Raw genomic sequence first — 19,656 nt, forward strand, 5'->3', positions numbered from 1 at the left:
TATTGATTTTATATGCCGGGCTTTTCGGCTTGTGTTGTAATAAAACTTCTCAAATGCACTTGTGATGTTAGATTGTGTAAGGTGCTAACTTTGGTCAAAATTGCCTGTTTCTTCTTTCATTGGATTATTACGATTATCACTGAAGAATGATATTCTGACACAAAACCTATCTAAGAACGCTGCCAGGCACATAAAGTTCCTTTGTGTGAAATTTTATAAAAATCGATCCAACCGTTTTAAAGTCCATAGGGAACGAACTCATAACTACACAAAGTTTCTTTTATATAATAGTAGAGATAGATAAAACTTAATATGTAGATTATCTATAGTTTACATTTTTGAAGTTGACATGTTTTTCAAGGCTGTATGAAATGGTTTAGTTGTTTTATGGCATATCAATCCTTTTCAGTCATTTAATGCTGAATTCAGAAATCTTGAAAGTTTTTATGCTTCAAGTCTTTTATATCTTTAAATATTTATTTATGGTATTTTTTTTTGTGTATGAAAATTGCTCTTTTTATTTTTGTTTTTTCAGAACAGGATTGAATTTGGCAAAGGGAAAGGAAACTAAAATAATAACATTAATGTTTGGTGTATTTTAGGCCAGGAAGCCGATATCTTCAGGCAACCTGATCTGGTTGTACTAGATTTGTATAAATAGAAGTTTTTGTCTTTAATAAACAAAATGTAAAGATTTAGATGATAATACATGATGAAAAACAATGGCATGAAGTCAGTTGTTCTAATGTTTAACTTATACTCTTGAAATTCAAATATGACCAAACCCAGACTTGACAGCATTGGGAAGAGAAACCAAAGAAACTAAAACAATACTCCACTTAGATTTTTATTGATTGGTCAATTTCGTTCAGCCTCCAAGTAGGCGTTGATACCTTTTGTGTAACTCTTGAAAAACCAATGTCCTTGAAACACCCATTGTTTGCTTACAATAGTTTCATGCAAATAATTGATAGACAACAATTCCAAATAGTTCAAACAATTTTCATAATAAACTTTTTTTTTTTATCAAGATGATTCGTATTGTTTTTCTTTGAAAAAAAAGACATTCTCACAAAAATATATACATATATATGTATATATACTTTTCTTTAATTGATAAAACAATGTTATTCACACAAAAATGTAACTTATTTGATATAATAATTCAATTTAATGGCAACATTTTGTTTTTAAATTAAGCAAACAATATATAACTGATAAAAGCGAAAGGTAGTTTGCTTGAAGCATTGCTGGTAAACAAATATGTAAGTGTATAAAAAGGCTGTTAGCAATGTAGTATACCAAGGTATTGAAGTGGCGTGACATATAAACAATAAACAGACAAACAAACAAAAGTCTTATTAAGATCATAAATTTTTGTATATCTATTTTTTAAAATCACTTGCATATATAAATCAGTAAATATGAATTAATATAACCGGGATGGTAAAACACCCTAGCATTCTATATTACTAACAGCCTCCTTATAAACGTATAATATATAATTAAATAAATTATGTTTTTGTTCATTTTTTTTTTATTGGACTTCATCACTGGATTTCACGACGTGAATGATTTGCCAGATGACCCTTACACATATCTTCATTTTGTTCTAAATTTTGAGTCCGTTTAAAAAATAATGCTCATCAGAATATAAATAGAATGCTAAATTCTAATGACCACTTTATTTTACCAAAAATACATAACTTTATGGAACATTTTATCTAAGATTTTATTTATACAAACATTGTCGGCATATCAAGATACATTTCAACCAAAGCTTTTGCAAGCTCATTATCCTCAGGCCCCCTAAAAATAAAATAAAATAAATATCTGTTCCTTACATTTTCATATTGTAACGTAAAATCATATTGGGGGCCATAATGCAGAAAGGGCCGGAAAATTCCTCCACTTTTTTAGAGTTACCAGGCAGATTGCCAACCCCCTCCCTGTCCTTTATCAACCCACAAGCTAAAAGTGATAACAGAAAGAGTTCAGGCATAGAAAACCCCATCAATCTCTCCTCACACTCTCATGCTCTCTTCCTAAAAGTAAAAAGGAAGGAAAGGGTTATAATGAACGTGAGTAATACAAGGAAAGTGGAATGAAGCAGTAACAGCAGGAAATGAAAGTCACTTGCATAAAAAAGATTTTCAGATAATCATTCTACACATGAGCTGGCATTTATTATATACACTCAAAGCACTGCATTTCATTAACAGAGTTATATGAATCTGCAGCATATCAACCTGCATGCCGTGCACCAAAGTCAACTCACACGGAGACAACTGAAAAGGGACAAAGCCGATTTCAGATTTTCCTGTTCTGTGGAGGATAAATCAATAAAAACAAAGAAACACTCATTTCATTTAATATACACGTCCAACATTTTGCATTTCTAATGATTATGATCATTCCAAAATAGAATAGAAATTGCATCATATCTTTAAATTTCTAACGGTTATATATTGTTTAAAAAGAAAAGTCTCCATGCCATAAATGCTATGCATACTTTGAATGTTTATGGCTATTATTTTCACTTGAAAATCGAACAAAAATATCCATTTCACATTACAAACACAAATATTGTACTGATATTTTGTTTCTTCAAATCAATCATTCCAAGAAAGTCTTGCAATAAAGATGAAATGTTGATGAATATAAATTTGGTTTGTTCATATTTCATCTCTCCATATCAATATTGGTATTAGAACTTTTAAAAATGGTTCAGTTTTATTTGCTATATATTTATTTGCATATAATTGTTTCTACTCTTTACTGATATTTTTTGTATAAATAGTTCTCTGCATGATTTTTATTATTCTTATACCAGCAAGTCGTTCATCAGCACTAAAAATATACATAAAAAATTTTTTTAAAAAGTCACATCAACCTAGAATTAGTCCTCATCAACAATCCAATACATTCGCATTTTTTTTTTTTTTTTTTTTTTTAATATATATATATATATATATATATATATATATATATATAGCCTCTCATTATTTGGTGAATGCTCCAAATTACAAGCCCTTGTACCCCCTCGACGTAAATACCCTTGACAAACCCGACAAACAGCTAAATCCCACTCCCTATAGTAGAGATCCCTAGGTGTAAGAAAGCCTTCTACTCCAATAGTTTCTTCCTCAGAACTGTTGGACTTTGGAACTCCCTTCCGGGATTCTGCTTTCCCAACTGTACTGACATGCAGAAGTTCAAGTGTAATGTGAACAGACATCTTGCTGTTCAACTCCCTACATAATATCCCTGCAAATTATGTCCCCAATAGTAGCCCCCTACATCAAAGTGGCACTGTGCCTTGTTTGGGGTGAAAAGGAAATAAATTTTTTTTAAAATCATATATACTATGTACCACCTACATAATTCATATATATTAGTACTTAAAAAGATTACTTGCTTTTTTTTTTTTTTTTTTTTTACTATGGCATAACTCTGGTTTTATAAGCTTTTTAAATCATCAGATGGTGTATTGCATGAATTTTTTATATTAAATTTATCTTTATATATTGCACACAGTATTTTTGTTGTTTATTTATGGCTATCAATGTTGCCAGGCAACACTGAGTAATCCTGCTGGCTAAAAACGAAAAAAAAAAAAGAAAAAAAGAAAAAAGCATGTCACATTAAAGCAAGTGTAGTAATAAAAAAAGATTAAAATGAAAGTGTTAGTTTTGTTATTTTATAAGTTTATTTAGTTCACAAACATGAAATATTGCTCAATAACAATGCCCCATGACCGAAAGATATTTAAAGAATTAAATCATGCACTGACACCACAATATTCACTGGAGTCATTATTAACAAATGTCTTAATTCAATAAAAAGAAAAACATTTCTCAGAAAAACCATGCAAGAATGACACAGTATTTTTTCTGAGAAATGTTTTTAAGATAATTGTTATTTTTCAAATATATATTATGTTCATGTACATATTGTCAAAAATGACAGTAAACAAATTATGCTTTGCCAGTGTTTGCACTAATAGTTTTTTGTTTTTTTTAAATAATGCCTTAATTGGTAAAGTTAAAAAACAAATAAGAAAAGTTTCTGAATTTTTCAGATGAAGATTGATTATTCGTATTTGGATTCTTTAGACTACTGTTCTCATCTTGAGTGTTGTTCACACAATGTTTCAGGTGTATCATGTCAAACGCGGGAATTGTTCTGTTGGGCTTGGGAATCTTGAACATAACTCTTAATTTAATCCACAGGAGTAGTATGTTTTTGTTCCCTCAGCTATGACTGGTTGGAAGTCTCAAGTAATACGCAACTGTATTTTGTGTGCCGCCAGCACTTAAGATTAAATGTTCAAACTCTAGAAAAGTGTAACTTACTACTGAATTTTACCAAGTACTTTATCCACTATGCCACAGGCCCATGCAGATTCCAGAGGTCAACAGAAAGAGTCTCAGACTTTGATAAGAGGTACATGAAGAAGCTCAGATGTTACATTGATCGAAACATTGTAAAAAGAACACTCAAGATGAGAACAGTAGAATTTAAATAACACAAAAACGTCTCAAGCTGGAAAGTTTAAAAAAAAATGCAAAAATATTTTTTTACATGAACATTACTAAACCTAATTCTTTTTGACAGAGAGTGTACACTCAATATATATTATGTATATATATTTTCAGTATTTACTTAAAAAGTGCTGAATACACAACTTGAACTTAGTGGAGTCATTTTTATACTATTTATGAGAGAGAAATTTGAATTAACATTAAAACAAATGACACAGGATGTTAAAACGTTTGCTGAAGAAAATAAGGATACAAAAAGAAAAAACAAACATTGTCATAAAGCAGAACGGGTGGGGGGAGAAAATGTCTCATGGAAATAGAGTGAAAGCCATGGGAAGTGGGGTTCATTGTCTGACTTGCCTTTATTGTTCAGGCAGTTTTGTGCTTGCTATTATTACTTGTTTTTCATAGGCCAGTCTCGACGATGTCCTGTCGTAGTTTATTATATTTTTATTCTACGATTGAGATTTCTCACTGCCTCGCTCACTGACACCGATCGGAGGCTGGCAGTCGTCAGCCGGCATTAGACAGCAGGCAAAGAGAGCCCCTTCCTGGTGGGGCCTACCCTCGGCCCAGGCTCAGACCCACATTGATGCCATGACTAGAGGCTGTTTGCACACAGAGGCCGTTGTGTGTGCAGTGACCCGATTCGTAGACCGACCTATGAATAGGGGCAGCAAGCTGCCCTATCGGCGACATGAAGTCAGTGGCGCAGACGGAGGCATGACGTACTCCAAGGTAGATCTTATAGTGACGGTAGGCTTTCTCTTACGTGCCTCGCATATAAGTGTCGTAACACTTCAGCGATCCAACCTTCACCAGGAATGCGACATCTGCAATGTCCCTCGGAGAAAGCCCGAGAGAAGTGAGGTCGGTACTGCTCGTCGGGTGGAGCAGGCCTTGATAGGTTAGTACAACCGGGGCATGCTTCACCGGATAAGTGGCTGCGCAGCCCAATACTCGGGAACGGAGGGCATCATTAAACATGGGGGAGTTGTGTTGCAAGACAGATATGGATATACATAGAGTGGACAAAATAATGGAAACACTGAATTCCACGTTTCTGAATTTTTTTTTAGATGAGGATTGTGTTATTCGTATTATTAGTCCGCAAGGATCCATGGTGCATTTGCTAGAGTACTTGGAAAAATCAATTGTAAAAAAGTGATATTCTCTTGAAGGTTGAAAGTTCAATTGCCAGTGTGAGCGACAAAAAATACAATTGCGAATTACATGGTTGATGGAACGAGAGCATGCTATCCTCGTGAAGTAAATAAAGGGTTTAATTCGAAATTCCACTCAAATTTCAGAGTTCAACAGAAACATTTCCCTGAGTTTGACAAGATACACCTGAAGGTCGGAGGTTACATTGACCGAAATGTTGTGAAAATGACACTTAAGATGAGAACAGTAGTCCGAAGAATCAAAATAATACAAATAACTTGTGAATTTTGTATTGATTTTAAAATACTAATAAAAATTGTGAAAAAAAAAAAATTACCGAAATGTGGGCAGAATTTTTTTTTATTATTTTATGATTATTGTTGTCCTAAATTGGTTAAATTTATTTTTTTTTTTTTTATTTCATATAGTGCATATTAGTAAGAAAAATTAAAATGATAGATTAATCAGATTTCCAAAGAAGGCAGATTGTTGGTGCCCATATGACAGGTGCTACTGTAACGAAAGTAACTGAGATGTTGTCAGTAATGAGATGAACTGTCTTAAAAGGTGATGACAAAATGAAAAAGAAAGGAAAACATCATTCTCTAAACAGAATTCTGGAAAAAAGCAAAGCTATCTGAAAGAAATTGTAGAGCTCTTGTAAGAATTATGAAGAAAGAGCACAAAATCATGGCACCAAAAATAATGGTAAAACTCAATCTGGATAATCTTGTTTCAATAAAAATTGTTTGAGAGCTTCTCAAGGCGGAATTTCATGGGATGGCCGCCATCAGAAAACCACTGCTTTCAAACATTTTCTATTTTGTCCACCCCTTGTATATATATACAAATACATATTGCTCTTTATTATAAAATAGAGAATTAGACTTTTTTTTTTTAACAATTTCACCCCAAAAAAGGCACTGTGCCACTTTGATGAGCTACTATCAGGGACATAAGTTGTAGGGATATTATGTAGGAAGTTGAGCAGCAAGATGCCTGTTCACATTACATTTGAACTTCTGCATGTCAGCACAGTTGGGAAAGCATGAACTCGAAAGGGAATTCCAAAGTCTAGCAGTTTTGGGGAAGAAACTATTAGAATAGAAGGCTTTCTTGCATCTAGGGATCTCTGTGTCAGGGGTATTTACGTCGAGGTGGGGTACAAGGGCTTGTAGTGCATTGGAGCATCCACCATTAAAATACTTATAAAATAGGCAGAGGGATGCAACATTTCGCCGACAGGACAGAGGTTGAAACTTAGATGACCTGCTGTTACGACCACTATGGCTAGTTATTCCAGTTTAGTTTCGTCCAAAATTTTCTGACCAGATGCCACATAAGCCAAGATAACCCTCAGACCCCTTTTGATTGAAATGGAGTATGATCTGGCTTGATCTTAGAGGATATACCATCCCAGGCATTATTTCCTTCAGGGGTAGGAGTTGGTAAACAGCTTATCCAAGTGTCAGAGGAAGTTTGCTGCTGAGCGCAGAACAAATTTTATTTAACCTATAGATAGAACTCTCAGATACTCTCGCCCAACTCGGAGCAAACCTGCAAGTAATTAAACTAAAAAGAACAATTCCTTATTTACCGATGCTTCCAAATTCGGGCCTAACCATCGAGTGTACTTTAAAGACTATACTAGAGCCTTTTGTATCGGTGGTTTTTGCAATAACATCATGGGGTCTGCAGATGCATTAATTATTCATAAACAGCAAAAGCAACAACTTTAAGAATATTAATTAATCTAACAGATGAGAAATTAAAAAAAAAATATTTTAGCAACGATAGAGGTAATTATAGAATCCATCATTCACAAGTGCAACAAGTCTACCATCTGTAATAGCAAACAATACTACTGGTTTTATTTGCAATAGAAGACATAACAGCACAAATGTGCACAATGAATTCAGCAATTGATTGATACGTGCGTGAGAAAATTTACAATTTTCCATGAGCAGATAGTCAACCATGTTATAAATTGAAGATGGCCGTCATCACAAAATGCAAGTTAGTTAAATTTTACAATTTATTTTGATAATCTTACTCCTCATCGTCATAGCGTTTCACTCCATTTCGAGATCCATGTTTTATAGAAGAAAATTTTTGTTTTTGTGAAGGGAAAGAAAAAAAAAAAAAAAAAAAAAAAAGAATGACATACAATTTATATTATTTGGATCCATTGAACAACTGTTCTCATCTTGAGTGCGATTTACACAACGTTTTGGTTAATGTAACCTCACTCAAGATAAGAACAGTAGTCCAATGAATCCAAATAATATGAATAAATAATCCTCATTTCAAAAATACTAAAATGTAATAAGATCAATGTTTGGTGCATTTTAGGTCAGGATTGGTTGGTTGGTTGTTTTTGTTTTATGGCATATCAACCCTTTTCGGGTTATTTAATGCCGAATCCAAAGATTTTGAAGAAAATTTTTTTTTTGATAGAATATATTTGTTGTTTTCACGTCGGTTTCTATTCAACCCATAGTTGGGACCCTAACAGGTACTACCACGCCGGGTCAGAGTGGACCTGGGAGCAATGGTAATTAAAGGGTGGCTCCACACTCCCCAAAGCCCACAACCTGGGGCCCTCACCACTGGATATAGTTTAAGGTCATATCCAGGACCTTTAGGTCAGGAAGCCAGTATCTTCAAATAGCCTGAGCTGGTATCACCAGATTCACTGGTGAAATGTACATCCTTGCCATTCTTGTATAAAGAGTAGCAATGATACTCGTTCAATGCTTTCTTCAGAGTCACAATTCCAATGCGCATCTCTTACCAAGGTTCGCATTTCCTGACTTGGATCTTGCCACCCTTGTTTTGGTTTTAACGTTAATCAATTTTGTTGCGTGCACATAGTCAAAACACCTTTGGGGTGATTGCATCAAATCCCTGGGTAATTGTGCCAACTAAAAAAGTGATTTTTATATGCATGGTTGCCAAAAGAGCACATTAGCTAGTTGGCGCAATTACCCCAAAGTATGGTACTATGATCCTTTCTGCTAGCCATTCTTACACATATCTATTGCATACCTCACGATACTCAAAAAGAACCGAGCTGGATGATATAAAAGACGCAAACTTGTAAATAAAAACTTGTCTATATCTTCTATACAAATTGGTTTTGTCATTTTATTACTGTACATTTTTCTACAAGTTTTTTTTTTCATCACATGCAAATTATAAACCGCAATAATTATACTGAACACCAAATTATTCATGTTTACAATGGCCATGATAAATAGTGCAGAATGTTTATAAAGTTTAAGCCAGAAACAAATGTAGGGCCCAGTTTGTTATGTATATTCAAAGAATATTATGGAAGAAGATTTTGAGTGTTTTTTGTAATTTTTCTAATTTGAAAGTGTAACTTTGTAAAGATTTTTTTCATTAGCCCTGTAATCACTGGTCAGAGTAATGATTAATGAGAAGCAAGTGGATGTATAGTCTAATATGAGAAAGTGACTAATTAGATTTCTTACATAGGTCTGTAATATCATGTGGTAAATATAAAATTAATTATAATAAAAACAATAAGTATTATATGAAGCCAGTATAAAACAGAGGGGGGGACAAAAAAAATGCATTACTTATCAAACAACATACAAAAATTACACTTTGTTCATATAAAATTAATTTCAACAGCTAACACATTGAATCTTCATAATATGATTTATAACACAGTTGAAATCAAGCAAGATTTTTTTCTAATAATAAATCAATAAAAAAAAAAAAAAAAAGGTCAAATTTGGACTGTAAAAACAGACAGAAATAAGTTGATAACAGGGCAAAAATTTAATTCACTACTAAAGTTTTCAAATGAGATTTCTTTGTGAAAAAAATACATAAAACCTTCATTATTAAGCCCATCCTATGGAAAAGTAATGCCTTTTCTTTAAGATGGGACGACTTTTATATGCATAGAGCGTACAACAGTAGGTGCGTTAAGTTGAAAAAATATCAACATAAATAAATAAATGACTTGTCACTGAAAAATGGTAATTTAACTTGAAATCATATGGAAAAAGAAATAAAAACAAGTAATTAACCTAGAAAGAATTGTTTATTTATAAAAAGAAAAGATATTTTATTTACATAAAAATTTTATCAAAACAACCCAAAATAAATTAGTTATTTCAAGTTAAAATCAAAAGGAATTTTATTACCATTTATCATGTACCGGCGTTGCCCAGGTGTTTGGAGGTGTATGTTGAGAAAAAAAAAATTGATAGTAGGCAGGTAGGCTCGAACACATGCCGCAAAGGCATGCATCTAAAACCAAGCTTCTCTCTTTACATCAACATTCTGATCCACATCTGGCATCAATTGAAATGAATGGCTCTCGTCTTCAGGAGGCCTCAAGTTTTGACAAGCTTCTGGGCTTGACCATTACTCCTGATCTTAAATGGAACATGTACATCAAATCTGTTGCCAAGGCCGCTGGAAAAATGGTGGGATCTTTCTATCGATCCGGTAAATATCTTACTGCTGATGCTATTCTCTATCTATATAAGAGCCAGGTACGTCCAAGGATGGAGTACTGTTGCCACATCTGGGCAGGAGCTGCTAGAAAGGACTTGTCCTGCCTTGATAGAGTTCAAAATAGACTTCGTAGCCTCGTAGGAGATGTCCTTTTCTCTTCCTTGCAACCTCTATCTCACAGAAGAGATGTTGCGAGTTTGTCTCTGATGTTTCGTTATTTTCATGGAAAGTGTTCGACTGAGCTTCAATCTATGGTCCCCTCTCCTCGCCAAACTTTCACAAGAAACACTCATCTAGCTGTACACACTATCAATAATTCCCCCCACTCTTTATCTGTGCCTAAACCTAAACGTAGATTCCATGAACAAAGCTTCTTTCTTAGAACTGCACGCCTGTGGAATTGTCTTCCGTTTTCCTGCTTTCCGGCTGACTACAATATGGTTGTGTTCAAGTCTAACGTAAATAAGTTCTTGATGAGCCGTTCCATAGAAGTTATCAAATTTACCAAATTTTCATTACTAATGATTACTATGTTGTCCAATTTCTACTGTACACTCTTTAACCCTTATCCTTGAGTGGACTCTTGGCCTTGATAAGTGGTGATGTCTATGTAAAAAAAAAAAAAAAAAAAAAAAAAGGAAACGGACGTGCAATACACCCTACTAAAGCCCGATTGTCATAGCTGGTGAATTTCAAAAATGCAATCTGTACGTGAAGATACTTTAGAAGAATGATATGCAATAAAATTCTGTTTTAAACTTGGCAAAAAATACCATAGAAATGTATGGAATGCTTCAGACTGCTTTTGGACCATCTTGCATGAATCGAACATCAGTTGTTGAGTGACATAAGAGATTCAAGGAAGGCAGGGAGTCTGTGAGGGATGATGAGATGGGTGGGAGGAGTAAAGAACACCAGAGTTGATTGGCCAAATAAAGAATTTTATGGATAAGGACCGTCGTGTAACTATGGAGACAATAAGTGGACAGTTTGATATCAGTGTGGGAACTGTACACACAATTATTTACAAGGAACTGAAGACACAGATTTGTGCACAATTTGTCCTAAGGATGCTCAGAGATCACAGACTACTTGACCAAGATGGGCATCAAGACAGTTCCTCACTCTCCCTATGGTCACAGACTTTGCTCCCTGTGACTTTTATTGCCTAAGCTCAAGGAAAACCTGAGAAGCTGTTGATATGAGACAATTAAAAGAGATGAAGGAGGCTGAGACAAGGGTGATTGACATGGTCATGCAAGAGAACTTCCATGGGGCCTTCCAGAAATTGTTGGAATGGTACAAGTGCATTGCAGTCAGAGGAGATTACTTTGAAGGGAACTAGAGTTTCATGTGTGTTCTATCAATAAAAATGCGCATACGAAAAGTCTGGAAACTTATTGAAAGCATGTCATATATTAAGCTAGTTTGTGATACTGTCTATTATTAATAAACTCAACACATTGGATGAATGCAGCAATGAGTGCAGGTCAATATGTGTTACATTAAGAATGCAAGGTACAGCTCAAACCTATTATTAATGTTTGGATATGACTTCAGTGTGACAAAGCCGTTGATTGCATATCGTGGAAGGAGAAATCAAGTGCAGAACAGCGGCTGTGGATAAACACAGAAGAAAATGAGATATATCTTGTTTCATTTTATTTCAGTCAAAGTACTCAAAAATCAAGGGCCCCCTTAATGGGGCTAACACTTGATCTCTATATGAGATACATAGATATTCGAATATTCCATGAACTTTCCTTTATGTCTCAAATGTTAAGTTAATAAAGTTAATATTAATTTTCCTTTCCACAATCGTTTAAATATGTTATAGCATATCATTATCATTCTTGTAGTCTCTTAGTCTTGCTGGATTCCAGAAAAAGAATTAATCTAGTCTGGTGGAGTATCTAGTATTGTGCTGTTATTTGAGCTAACCTCACTTGGAGAAGGTGCACCATTCCTTGTATAAGCCATTGTGAGTTAGCCATACTAAGGAGATCTTATTTTGGCTGCTAATACTCTGTTATTTTGAATATTTAGTCAGGGTTTATTTGTAGGAAAAAGTATCCTCATGCCAGGTCGTCCTGATAAACCCCTGTAAAGAGAGACTTTAGATGCTTGAGGATAGTGTCCAATACACATTCAATTTATGCCACCAGAATCAGTAATTATAAATCATTGTATCTTGAAAATAGTTTGTAGTCAAAAGAGAAACAGAGATACTTGCAGAGAGAAGGTTCATTAAAAGACAAGTAACCAACCTTTTGTGACTGCACTAAATTCCAATGTTCAGTTTCTCGGAGTTCCATGAATCCAGCTGATTTCAACATACCTTTAAGCTCATCAACAGCTGAAGGAAAGAAAATTGTCAGTTAAAAAAAAAAAAAAAAATTCTTTTTAAGTATTCAAAATATATCATTCAAACACAATAGTGTTTGAATATATGGTTAAGTGGCAATTTTAGTCATTTAGAACTGTTTTAAAGCTTCACTGCTCACTCATTTTTCGACCAAATTTCAAACAATTATTACAGTTTATAGATCACTTTCTCAGCTATATTGTGGAAAAATTTTTTCGATTTTTGTTCAGTAAAACAAAAGTTATGATGAATTTTCTGGTGTTCAAAATCGTAAAAATATATAAGGAGGTGACCAACGCTTTTTATGACTGGTTTCCATAACAATCACGTTGCTTCAGCAACTACTGTTGTCCCCATAAACACATATGTAATAATAATGTACAGCATTCCTCCGCTTTCAATAAAATCCCCCCCCCCCAATTATCTCCCTTTCATTCTCACTTGTTATTTCTCTTTTCGAATTAGTATAATTCGAAAAGAGAAATAACAAGTGAGAATGAAAGGGAGATTATTATTACATATGTGTTTATGGGGACAAAAAATAAGACTGAAATTAAACAAAGAACAAGTGAATTTACTGGAAGCCTGGAAAAAATCGTAGATTACAATAGAAAAATGCGAGCATGAAAAGTAATATGGTTAAGCTTAAATATGAAAAAGTAAAGGACTAGTTGTTAAAACTGGAAAAGAAAAGGACAAGATATTTTAGTTAAAAATATGAATTTATAACTTAAAATATTGCAGCATCAAGAATTTATTTTTTAAATTCAATTTATAACATTATATAATCAATCCTTAATGCTGCAATATTTTAAGTTATAAATTTATTATATTTTTTGCTAGAATATCTTGTCCTTTTCTTTTCTAGTTTTAACTAGTCCTTTACTTTTCCGTGTTTGAGCTTAACCATATTACTTTTCATGCTCGCATTTTTCTATTGTAATATGGTTCATAGTTATTCAGAAAAAAAACATTGGATTTTTCATCTAAAATGCTTTATTAACAAACTAAGTGGGCAGAAACAATTGTTTGTTAAAGTATTTTGGGATAAAATATGAAATATTTTTCTGAATAATTATGATTACTAGTAGTAGTAGTAGTAGTAGCAGCACATCTTATTTCTCTGGAGATAATGACATGCACCTAGGTGTTTCAGCAGATTGTCTTTGAGTATCTCCAAGCATGGCTCTGCATTCCTATTCCAGTTTCTGCCACATGGACACAGAAAGGAGGATGGTGTTTTGGGGCCTGCAGCCTTTTGGCACTGCTTTCCGTGTCATCTCCTGTCCTCCAGCATCAGATTTCTGTTGTCCTCTCCCCACCATACAGCACCCTGCCAGGCGCCCTGGTCATCTGCCAGCTGTTCTCAGCTGCTGAGGTCAATGCCTGTCAGTTTCAGATCACATTTGCATACATCCCTGTAGAGAGCCTGGCAACCTATGGGGTACTGTCCTGTTGCCATATGTTAAATTAAGATTTCTAATCATATTATATACACTGTTAACTTACTACATAAACCCTTGTGTGAACTAAAAGAATTTTTTTAATATATATTGTGTAGCTAAACAGTTAAGCTTTAAGATTTTCTAATTATTATTCAAGGATGTTATTATATGACTCTAGAGCAAGGATAAATCGATTTTGATTCCAACTGGACTAAAAAAAAGAAAAACAAAAATGTTTTATGCCAAGTTTTTTTTTTTTTAAATGGCCATAGCTGTATAATCAAAAGGGTTTATATTACAATAAAAAAAAAAAAAAAAGCTACATTGTGTTCTACAGATGGGTAGTTCTATGAAAGAAACTTTGCTCATGGAATTTGTGTTCAATTTTAGGTACAGATAGAGACTAAAGGAAATTATTAACAGTGGTTGTAGCTAGATGAGAGCTTGTTAAGAATGTTTACAAGGAAAGATCAAAGATTGGTTAGTTGAGCACCTGCCATGAAAATAATGATTGAGCAGAAATAGACTTTTCTGCAAGATGAGGTTAGTAAGGGAGAGAAAACGGACATCAATCATTAGATTTCGATGCTTTTTTTTTTTTTTTTTTTTTTTTTTACAAGGTAGTCACCACTTATCAAGGCCTGGAAGTCACTCGGGGATAAGGGTTATTGCATGTACAGTACGTTAGTATTGGAAATTTGATAAAGTGTCTTAAGGGGGCGGTTCATCAGGAATTTGTTTATGTTGGACTTGAAGACATCTAGGTTGTAGTCAGGTGGTAAACAGGCAAACGGAACAGAGTTCCACAGGCGTGCACTTCTAAGAAAGAAGCTTTGTTCATGGAATCTACATTTTGGTTTTGGCACAGGGCAGGAGAGTGTGCCCTGAGCAGCTCCTTGCCAGATGTGCCAACAATACTATATCGTAGGACGAATTTGGCTTCTATAAAGATAGAGAATTGTGTCAAGAGTGAAATACCTTCTGGAGTGGAAGAATCATCTCTTAGAACTAAGCTTTTTATCAAATCGTTCTAAGAGAAACAATTCTTTTCATATTCTTTAATCAAAAATAGGAATAATTTCCATTGATTTTTCAGTCATAATTGAAGGCAGGACCAGATAACTTTTAGTAAGTTTTAATAAACTGGAGCAAAGTATGTTGTTATAATGCCAATAACACACAACATTAACAAACAAAAATTAGCTAGTTAGAATCAAAGTTTAATATGTCAGCCTAAATGCTACTTAGGTCTAACTTTTTTTTTTAACCTTACAAAATAATTGTTATACATATCATTTCTATGCATAAAAATTTCACCATTTTAAATTCTGATATTTACCATGGTAGGGAGATGGCGACTTGTTGATGAAGTTGAGGAGATTCTTTGCAGCATGCTGGACAATTTCTTTCGTGAAAGACTGGAAAGTAAATAAAATGAAGAAATTAAATAATTTTGCAATTAAAAAAATAATTTTAAAATAAAGCATTTATAAAGAAAACATTTCTAAATACTTAAAAAATTTTTTGAAACCAAAATTATATAAAAACAAGCCACGCGTTCATGGTCCCCTTCTCGAATGGAATGCGAGGGATGGATGACCAAAAATATGTCCTGGTTTGTGAGGCAATGTTTTTGTTTACAATTTTTATTATTAAAAAAAAAAAAAAAAAAAAAAAATGACTAAGTCCAGCCCAGCCCAGCCCCTGGGGAACACAAACCAGAATTTTGTCAGGGTCAGCAATACTGAATACATATTTGGAACAATTGCCTTCACATTTTGGCCAAGTTTCAGTGAAATCTAATGAACAGATAAAAAATTATGGGGTCAAAAGTGTCATTTTTTGCCATTTTGGGGCATTTTTGACCCCTTTTGAGCCCCTGGGACACAACAAGAATTCTGTTTAAAAAAAAAAAAAAAAAAGAGCTTTATTGTTGTGTACATCTACATATTGAAGTACAACTTGTGGTAAAATTTCAGAAAAAAGTAATGGACGGTTATCCAGGAATCATCTGGACGAATGGAAACCACTGAAAACATAGACCCCCCCCCCCCGCCCTTCTCCGATAAATTGAGAGACCAAAAAAAAAAAATAAATAAATAAATAAATCAGTTATTCTACAATATTAAATTATGAGACAACTTAATGTTTATTTTTTCTTGTATTGGTATAACTTACACATTATTTTTATTTATTTTTTTTACTATTTAAGGTTTGTGAGTTCCTGCAAAGGACTAATATCTTCCAAGATGACATCCTTGACTGGTTTCCATGCACTCAGCACTATGTGATGTGTAGAATAGCCCATTTTGCAAATGCAGCTTGGAAACAGACTCTCCATAATGAATGATCATCCGTGCGTATAGAAGAGCCACACCCTCCAAGAGGTAACCCTGTTAAAATGCATGGGCATAAACAGAATACGGCATATCTAAAGGAGTAAACTTTGATAAATAATCCTGTTATTCTCATAGATAGCATGTAGTAGTTCCTGTGGCATACAACAAAAGTGTGGTAGAGGGTCTGAGCACAGCATGGTTGTGCGAATGATTAAATTCTTGACAACAAACAATACCCCAGTTAGGGGAAAACTAAGACAAGGTGGTGTCTCAACAAAGCATTTATAGTTTTGGAGGAGTTGATGTTAGGAAGGGCATACAGTCGTAAAAATGTTTTAACAAACTATGTCTGTTCTAAGAGTAGCTGCCAAAAAGGCAGACCTATGCAAACTATGGAAATCTCTCCACAATTTGATAGTCAGTTAGTCATTAATTGAATATTGGTAAAGAAAATTAAATTGATTAATACTTTATTTAAAATACAATACTTTATTTTAAATTACATATAATGCATATATTTAATTTTAAGAAATATTTAGTAGGCGGAGGAGTTTGGTAGAGTCTGCAAAGGTCCACTCTTTCAACTTTGGCCTCTTCGCATCCAAATTTTCGCCTAAAAACTGATTAAAAAGCTTGTTGCATGTCTGAGTATCCTTTATGTAAAATTTCAAATGTTTAAACCCAAAATTAGCTGAATAGTTTGCTAGAGACTGCAAAGGTAAAATCTTTTGAAATTTGACTCCTTGGCAGCCAAATTTTCGGCCAAAAAACAATTAAAAAGCTTGCCCTATGTCTGAATACACTTTAATGTTTACACCAAAAATTGGCTGAATAAATTGGTAGAGACCGTAGAGGGCAAATTTTTTTTAACCTTGATCTCAATTTTGACCCCTCAATATTTATTGTTTTGAGCTCAAATCAAATTAAAAAGTTGATTCATGTCCAAGTAACCTACATCTAAAATTACAAGTGTTTAGACCGAAAATTGGCAGAGGAGTTTGGTAGAGTTTTCAAAGGTCAAATCGTTGAACTTTGACCCCTTGACAGCTAAATTTCTGGCCGAAAACCGATTAAAAAGATTTTTCCAAATCTCAATACCCCTTATATCAAATCTAGAGTCTGTAAATGGAAAATTGACAGACTAGTTTGGAAGGGAAATGTATACACAGGCAATTTCACTTTTATAAATATATAGATAGATTCATTTATTTATTTATTTTTTTACAAAGGAGTCACCACTTATCAAAGTCCAGAGGTCACTCGAGGATAAGGGTTAATCAGTGTACAGTAGTCAATGGGACAATATCGTAGTAATAGCTAGTTGTGGAAATTTGGTAAATTAAATTACTTAAGAGGACGGCTCATTAAGAATTTGTTAACATTAAACTTGAAGACAACCATATTATAGTTAATTGGAAAGCAAAAAAAAACGAAACGGTTTTGTAGGCGTGCAGTTCTAAGAAAGAAGCTTTGTTCATGGAATCTACTTTTAGGTTTAGGCACAGATAAAGAGTGGGGGAAATTATTGATAGTGGTTTCAGCTAGACAAGTGTTTTTTGGAAAACTTAGGTCAGGGAGGATCACAGATTAAAGCTCAGACGAGCACTTGCCATGAAAATAACAATAAAGCAGAAACAGGCTCGCAACATCTCTTTTGTGGAGAGAGGTTGCAGTGAAGAGAAAATGTATCCCCCTACTAGGCTATGAAGTCTATTTTGAACTCTGTCAAGGCAGGAGGCTTGGATGGTCTAATCATTTTATAAATTCATTAACTTAACAAGATTAGTTAAAAGTATTATAATAATTTGGTTCAGTTAATGATTTATTGACTAAATTTAACTTTCAAAATTCTATTTTAAAAAAATAGAGACACCCGGGTAACGCTGGAAAGATAATAGTAGGAAACAAATTTTTGATAAAGAAAAGCGAAGGACAAAGAAAGATGGAAGACACTTTCAACAAGCTAGATAAATAACTGAGTTCAAACTGATCACAACTAAATAAATCCAGCTTTGTTGTCATAGGTCAAAGTGTAGCATCTGTTTTCTCTTGGAAAGTCATATTCTCAGGCATTATCTCCTCTGAAATATGGGAGTAGAGGGAAGAAGAATGGTGTCTGCTCATTGTAACCTCACCTCTGAGTGAGAGCCGACACAACTACACAGGTTATTTTTTGCATCTGGTCAAAAGCGATCCTTTGGGAGGGGGCACTATAACATTAAAATCGTCCTTGTGTCATACTTTGTTCTCATTGTGAAGCAAGTAATAGAACTAAATACCACAAACATGTGACAAAATGATATCTGGCAATAACAAGGCAGAAGTTGCAAATCATTTTAAACATGAAACATCAAAAAATTGTAACAACTTTCAACCTAAAGAAAATTTCTTTTCATCAAACTAAGATTAGATGACAGATAAGTTTTTGAAAAGGTGATATGTTGTAGATTAATAAATTCACGAACCAGTTTAAAAAAAAGAATCAAAATGGCAGCGACTTTGAAATGGAGAGCCCCGTTTCAATTTGAGGAAGGGGCACCTGAGCATTCTGTGTTAACAATTTAAGAGAGTTCCGTCAACGTAAGGAATATTTATAAACATATTTTAATGTTTTCCATTATTTTGTGCTTGAGGAATATTCGATTATGGCATGTGTAGTTTATATAAAAATTCATTTAAGTAGTTATCGCCTCAAATTTTGTTTTAATTTCGGTTTGCTGAAATTATTTCAAGTAAAGAGCATTAAAAATTATTTCAAAACAAAACAAAAAAAAAACATGAACTGCACTTTTATTGACTATGGTAACATTTATTTCTTTTATATTTATTTTTTCAGGTAGTCGTTTGTTGGTTTTTCTGCCACTCTTACTAAATAATATCGACGAAATATTGAAAAGCAAAGAAACAAAAGGTTTTGAGAAATAATGAAGCTTTACTTACTTTAGTAAAATAATCCGAAACAGCAAAATGGGATATTAAAAAAGTAAACACATAATTACTTTAGTTTTTTAAAGCAAAGAATCGATATAAATATGAATAAGAAGAAAATGGCGCCCTTTTCAAGCAGAACAGCTTCGTTTCAGTTTTACAGTATTGAACGGTGTAGTATTGTGCCGTCAGATTCAGGGTTGTACTATTGTAATGTAAAGAACACGCAGAAAGGGTTGTAATCAACTGAATTCTTTCTAGTACACTGACAAAAAAAAAGCTTAAACAGATATATAAATAAAAATAAAAAGGTTATGTAAATGTTTTTAAAAAGACACGTAATCACGTAAGCAGGATTTTTTGCTTCTTTTGAC

General features: G+C 33.6%; 1 protein-coding gene across 5 annotated transcripts in view; it reads right to left on the reverse strand.

The window, feature by feature from the left end:
• The window catches only part of LOC145259918 (aspartyl aminopeptidase-like), a 114,836-nt gene that overhangs the window by 52,334 nt on the left and 42,846 nt on the right, over window positions 1–19,656 (reverse strand). For all 5 annotated transcript variants that reach the window (XM_080117873.1, XM_080117872.1, XM_080117874.1 and 2 more), the window contains 2 exons: window positions 15,355–15,433; window positions 12,473–12,561 (listed from right to left, as the gene is read on the reverse strand). In XM_080117873.1, coding sequence (XP_079973999.1) covers window positions 12,473–12,561; window positions 15,355–15,433 — 168 coding nt within the window. The remainder of the gene's footprint in view (window positions 1–12,472; window positions 12,562–15,354; window positions 15,434–19,656) is intronic.

Source organism: Euprymna scolopes, chromosome 35 (assembly GCF_053919585.1).
Source record: "Euprymna scolopes isolate OS-2025 chromosome 35, ASM5391958v1, whole genome shotgun sequence".
Lineage (NCBI taxonomy): Eukaryota > Metazoa > Mollusca > Cephalopoda > Sepiida > Sepiolidae > Euprymna > Euprymna scolopes.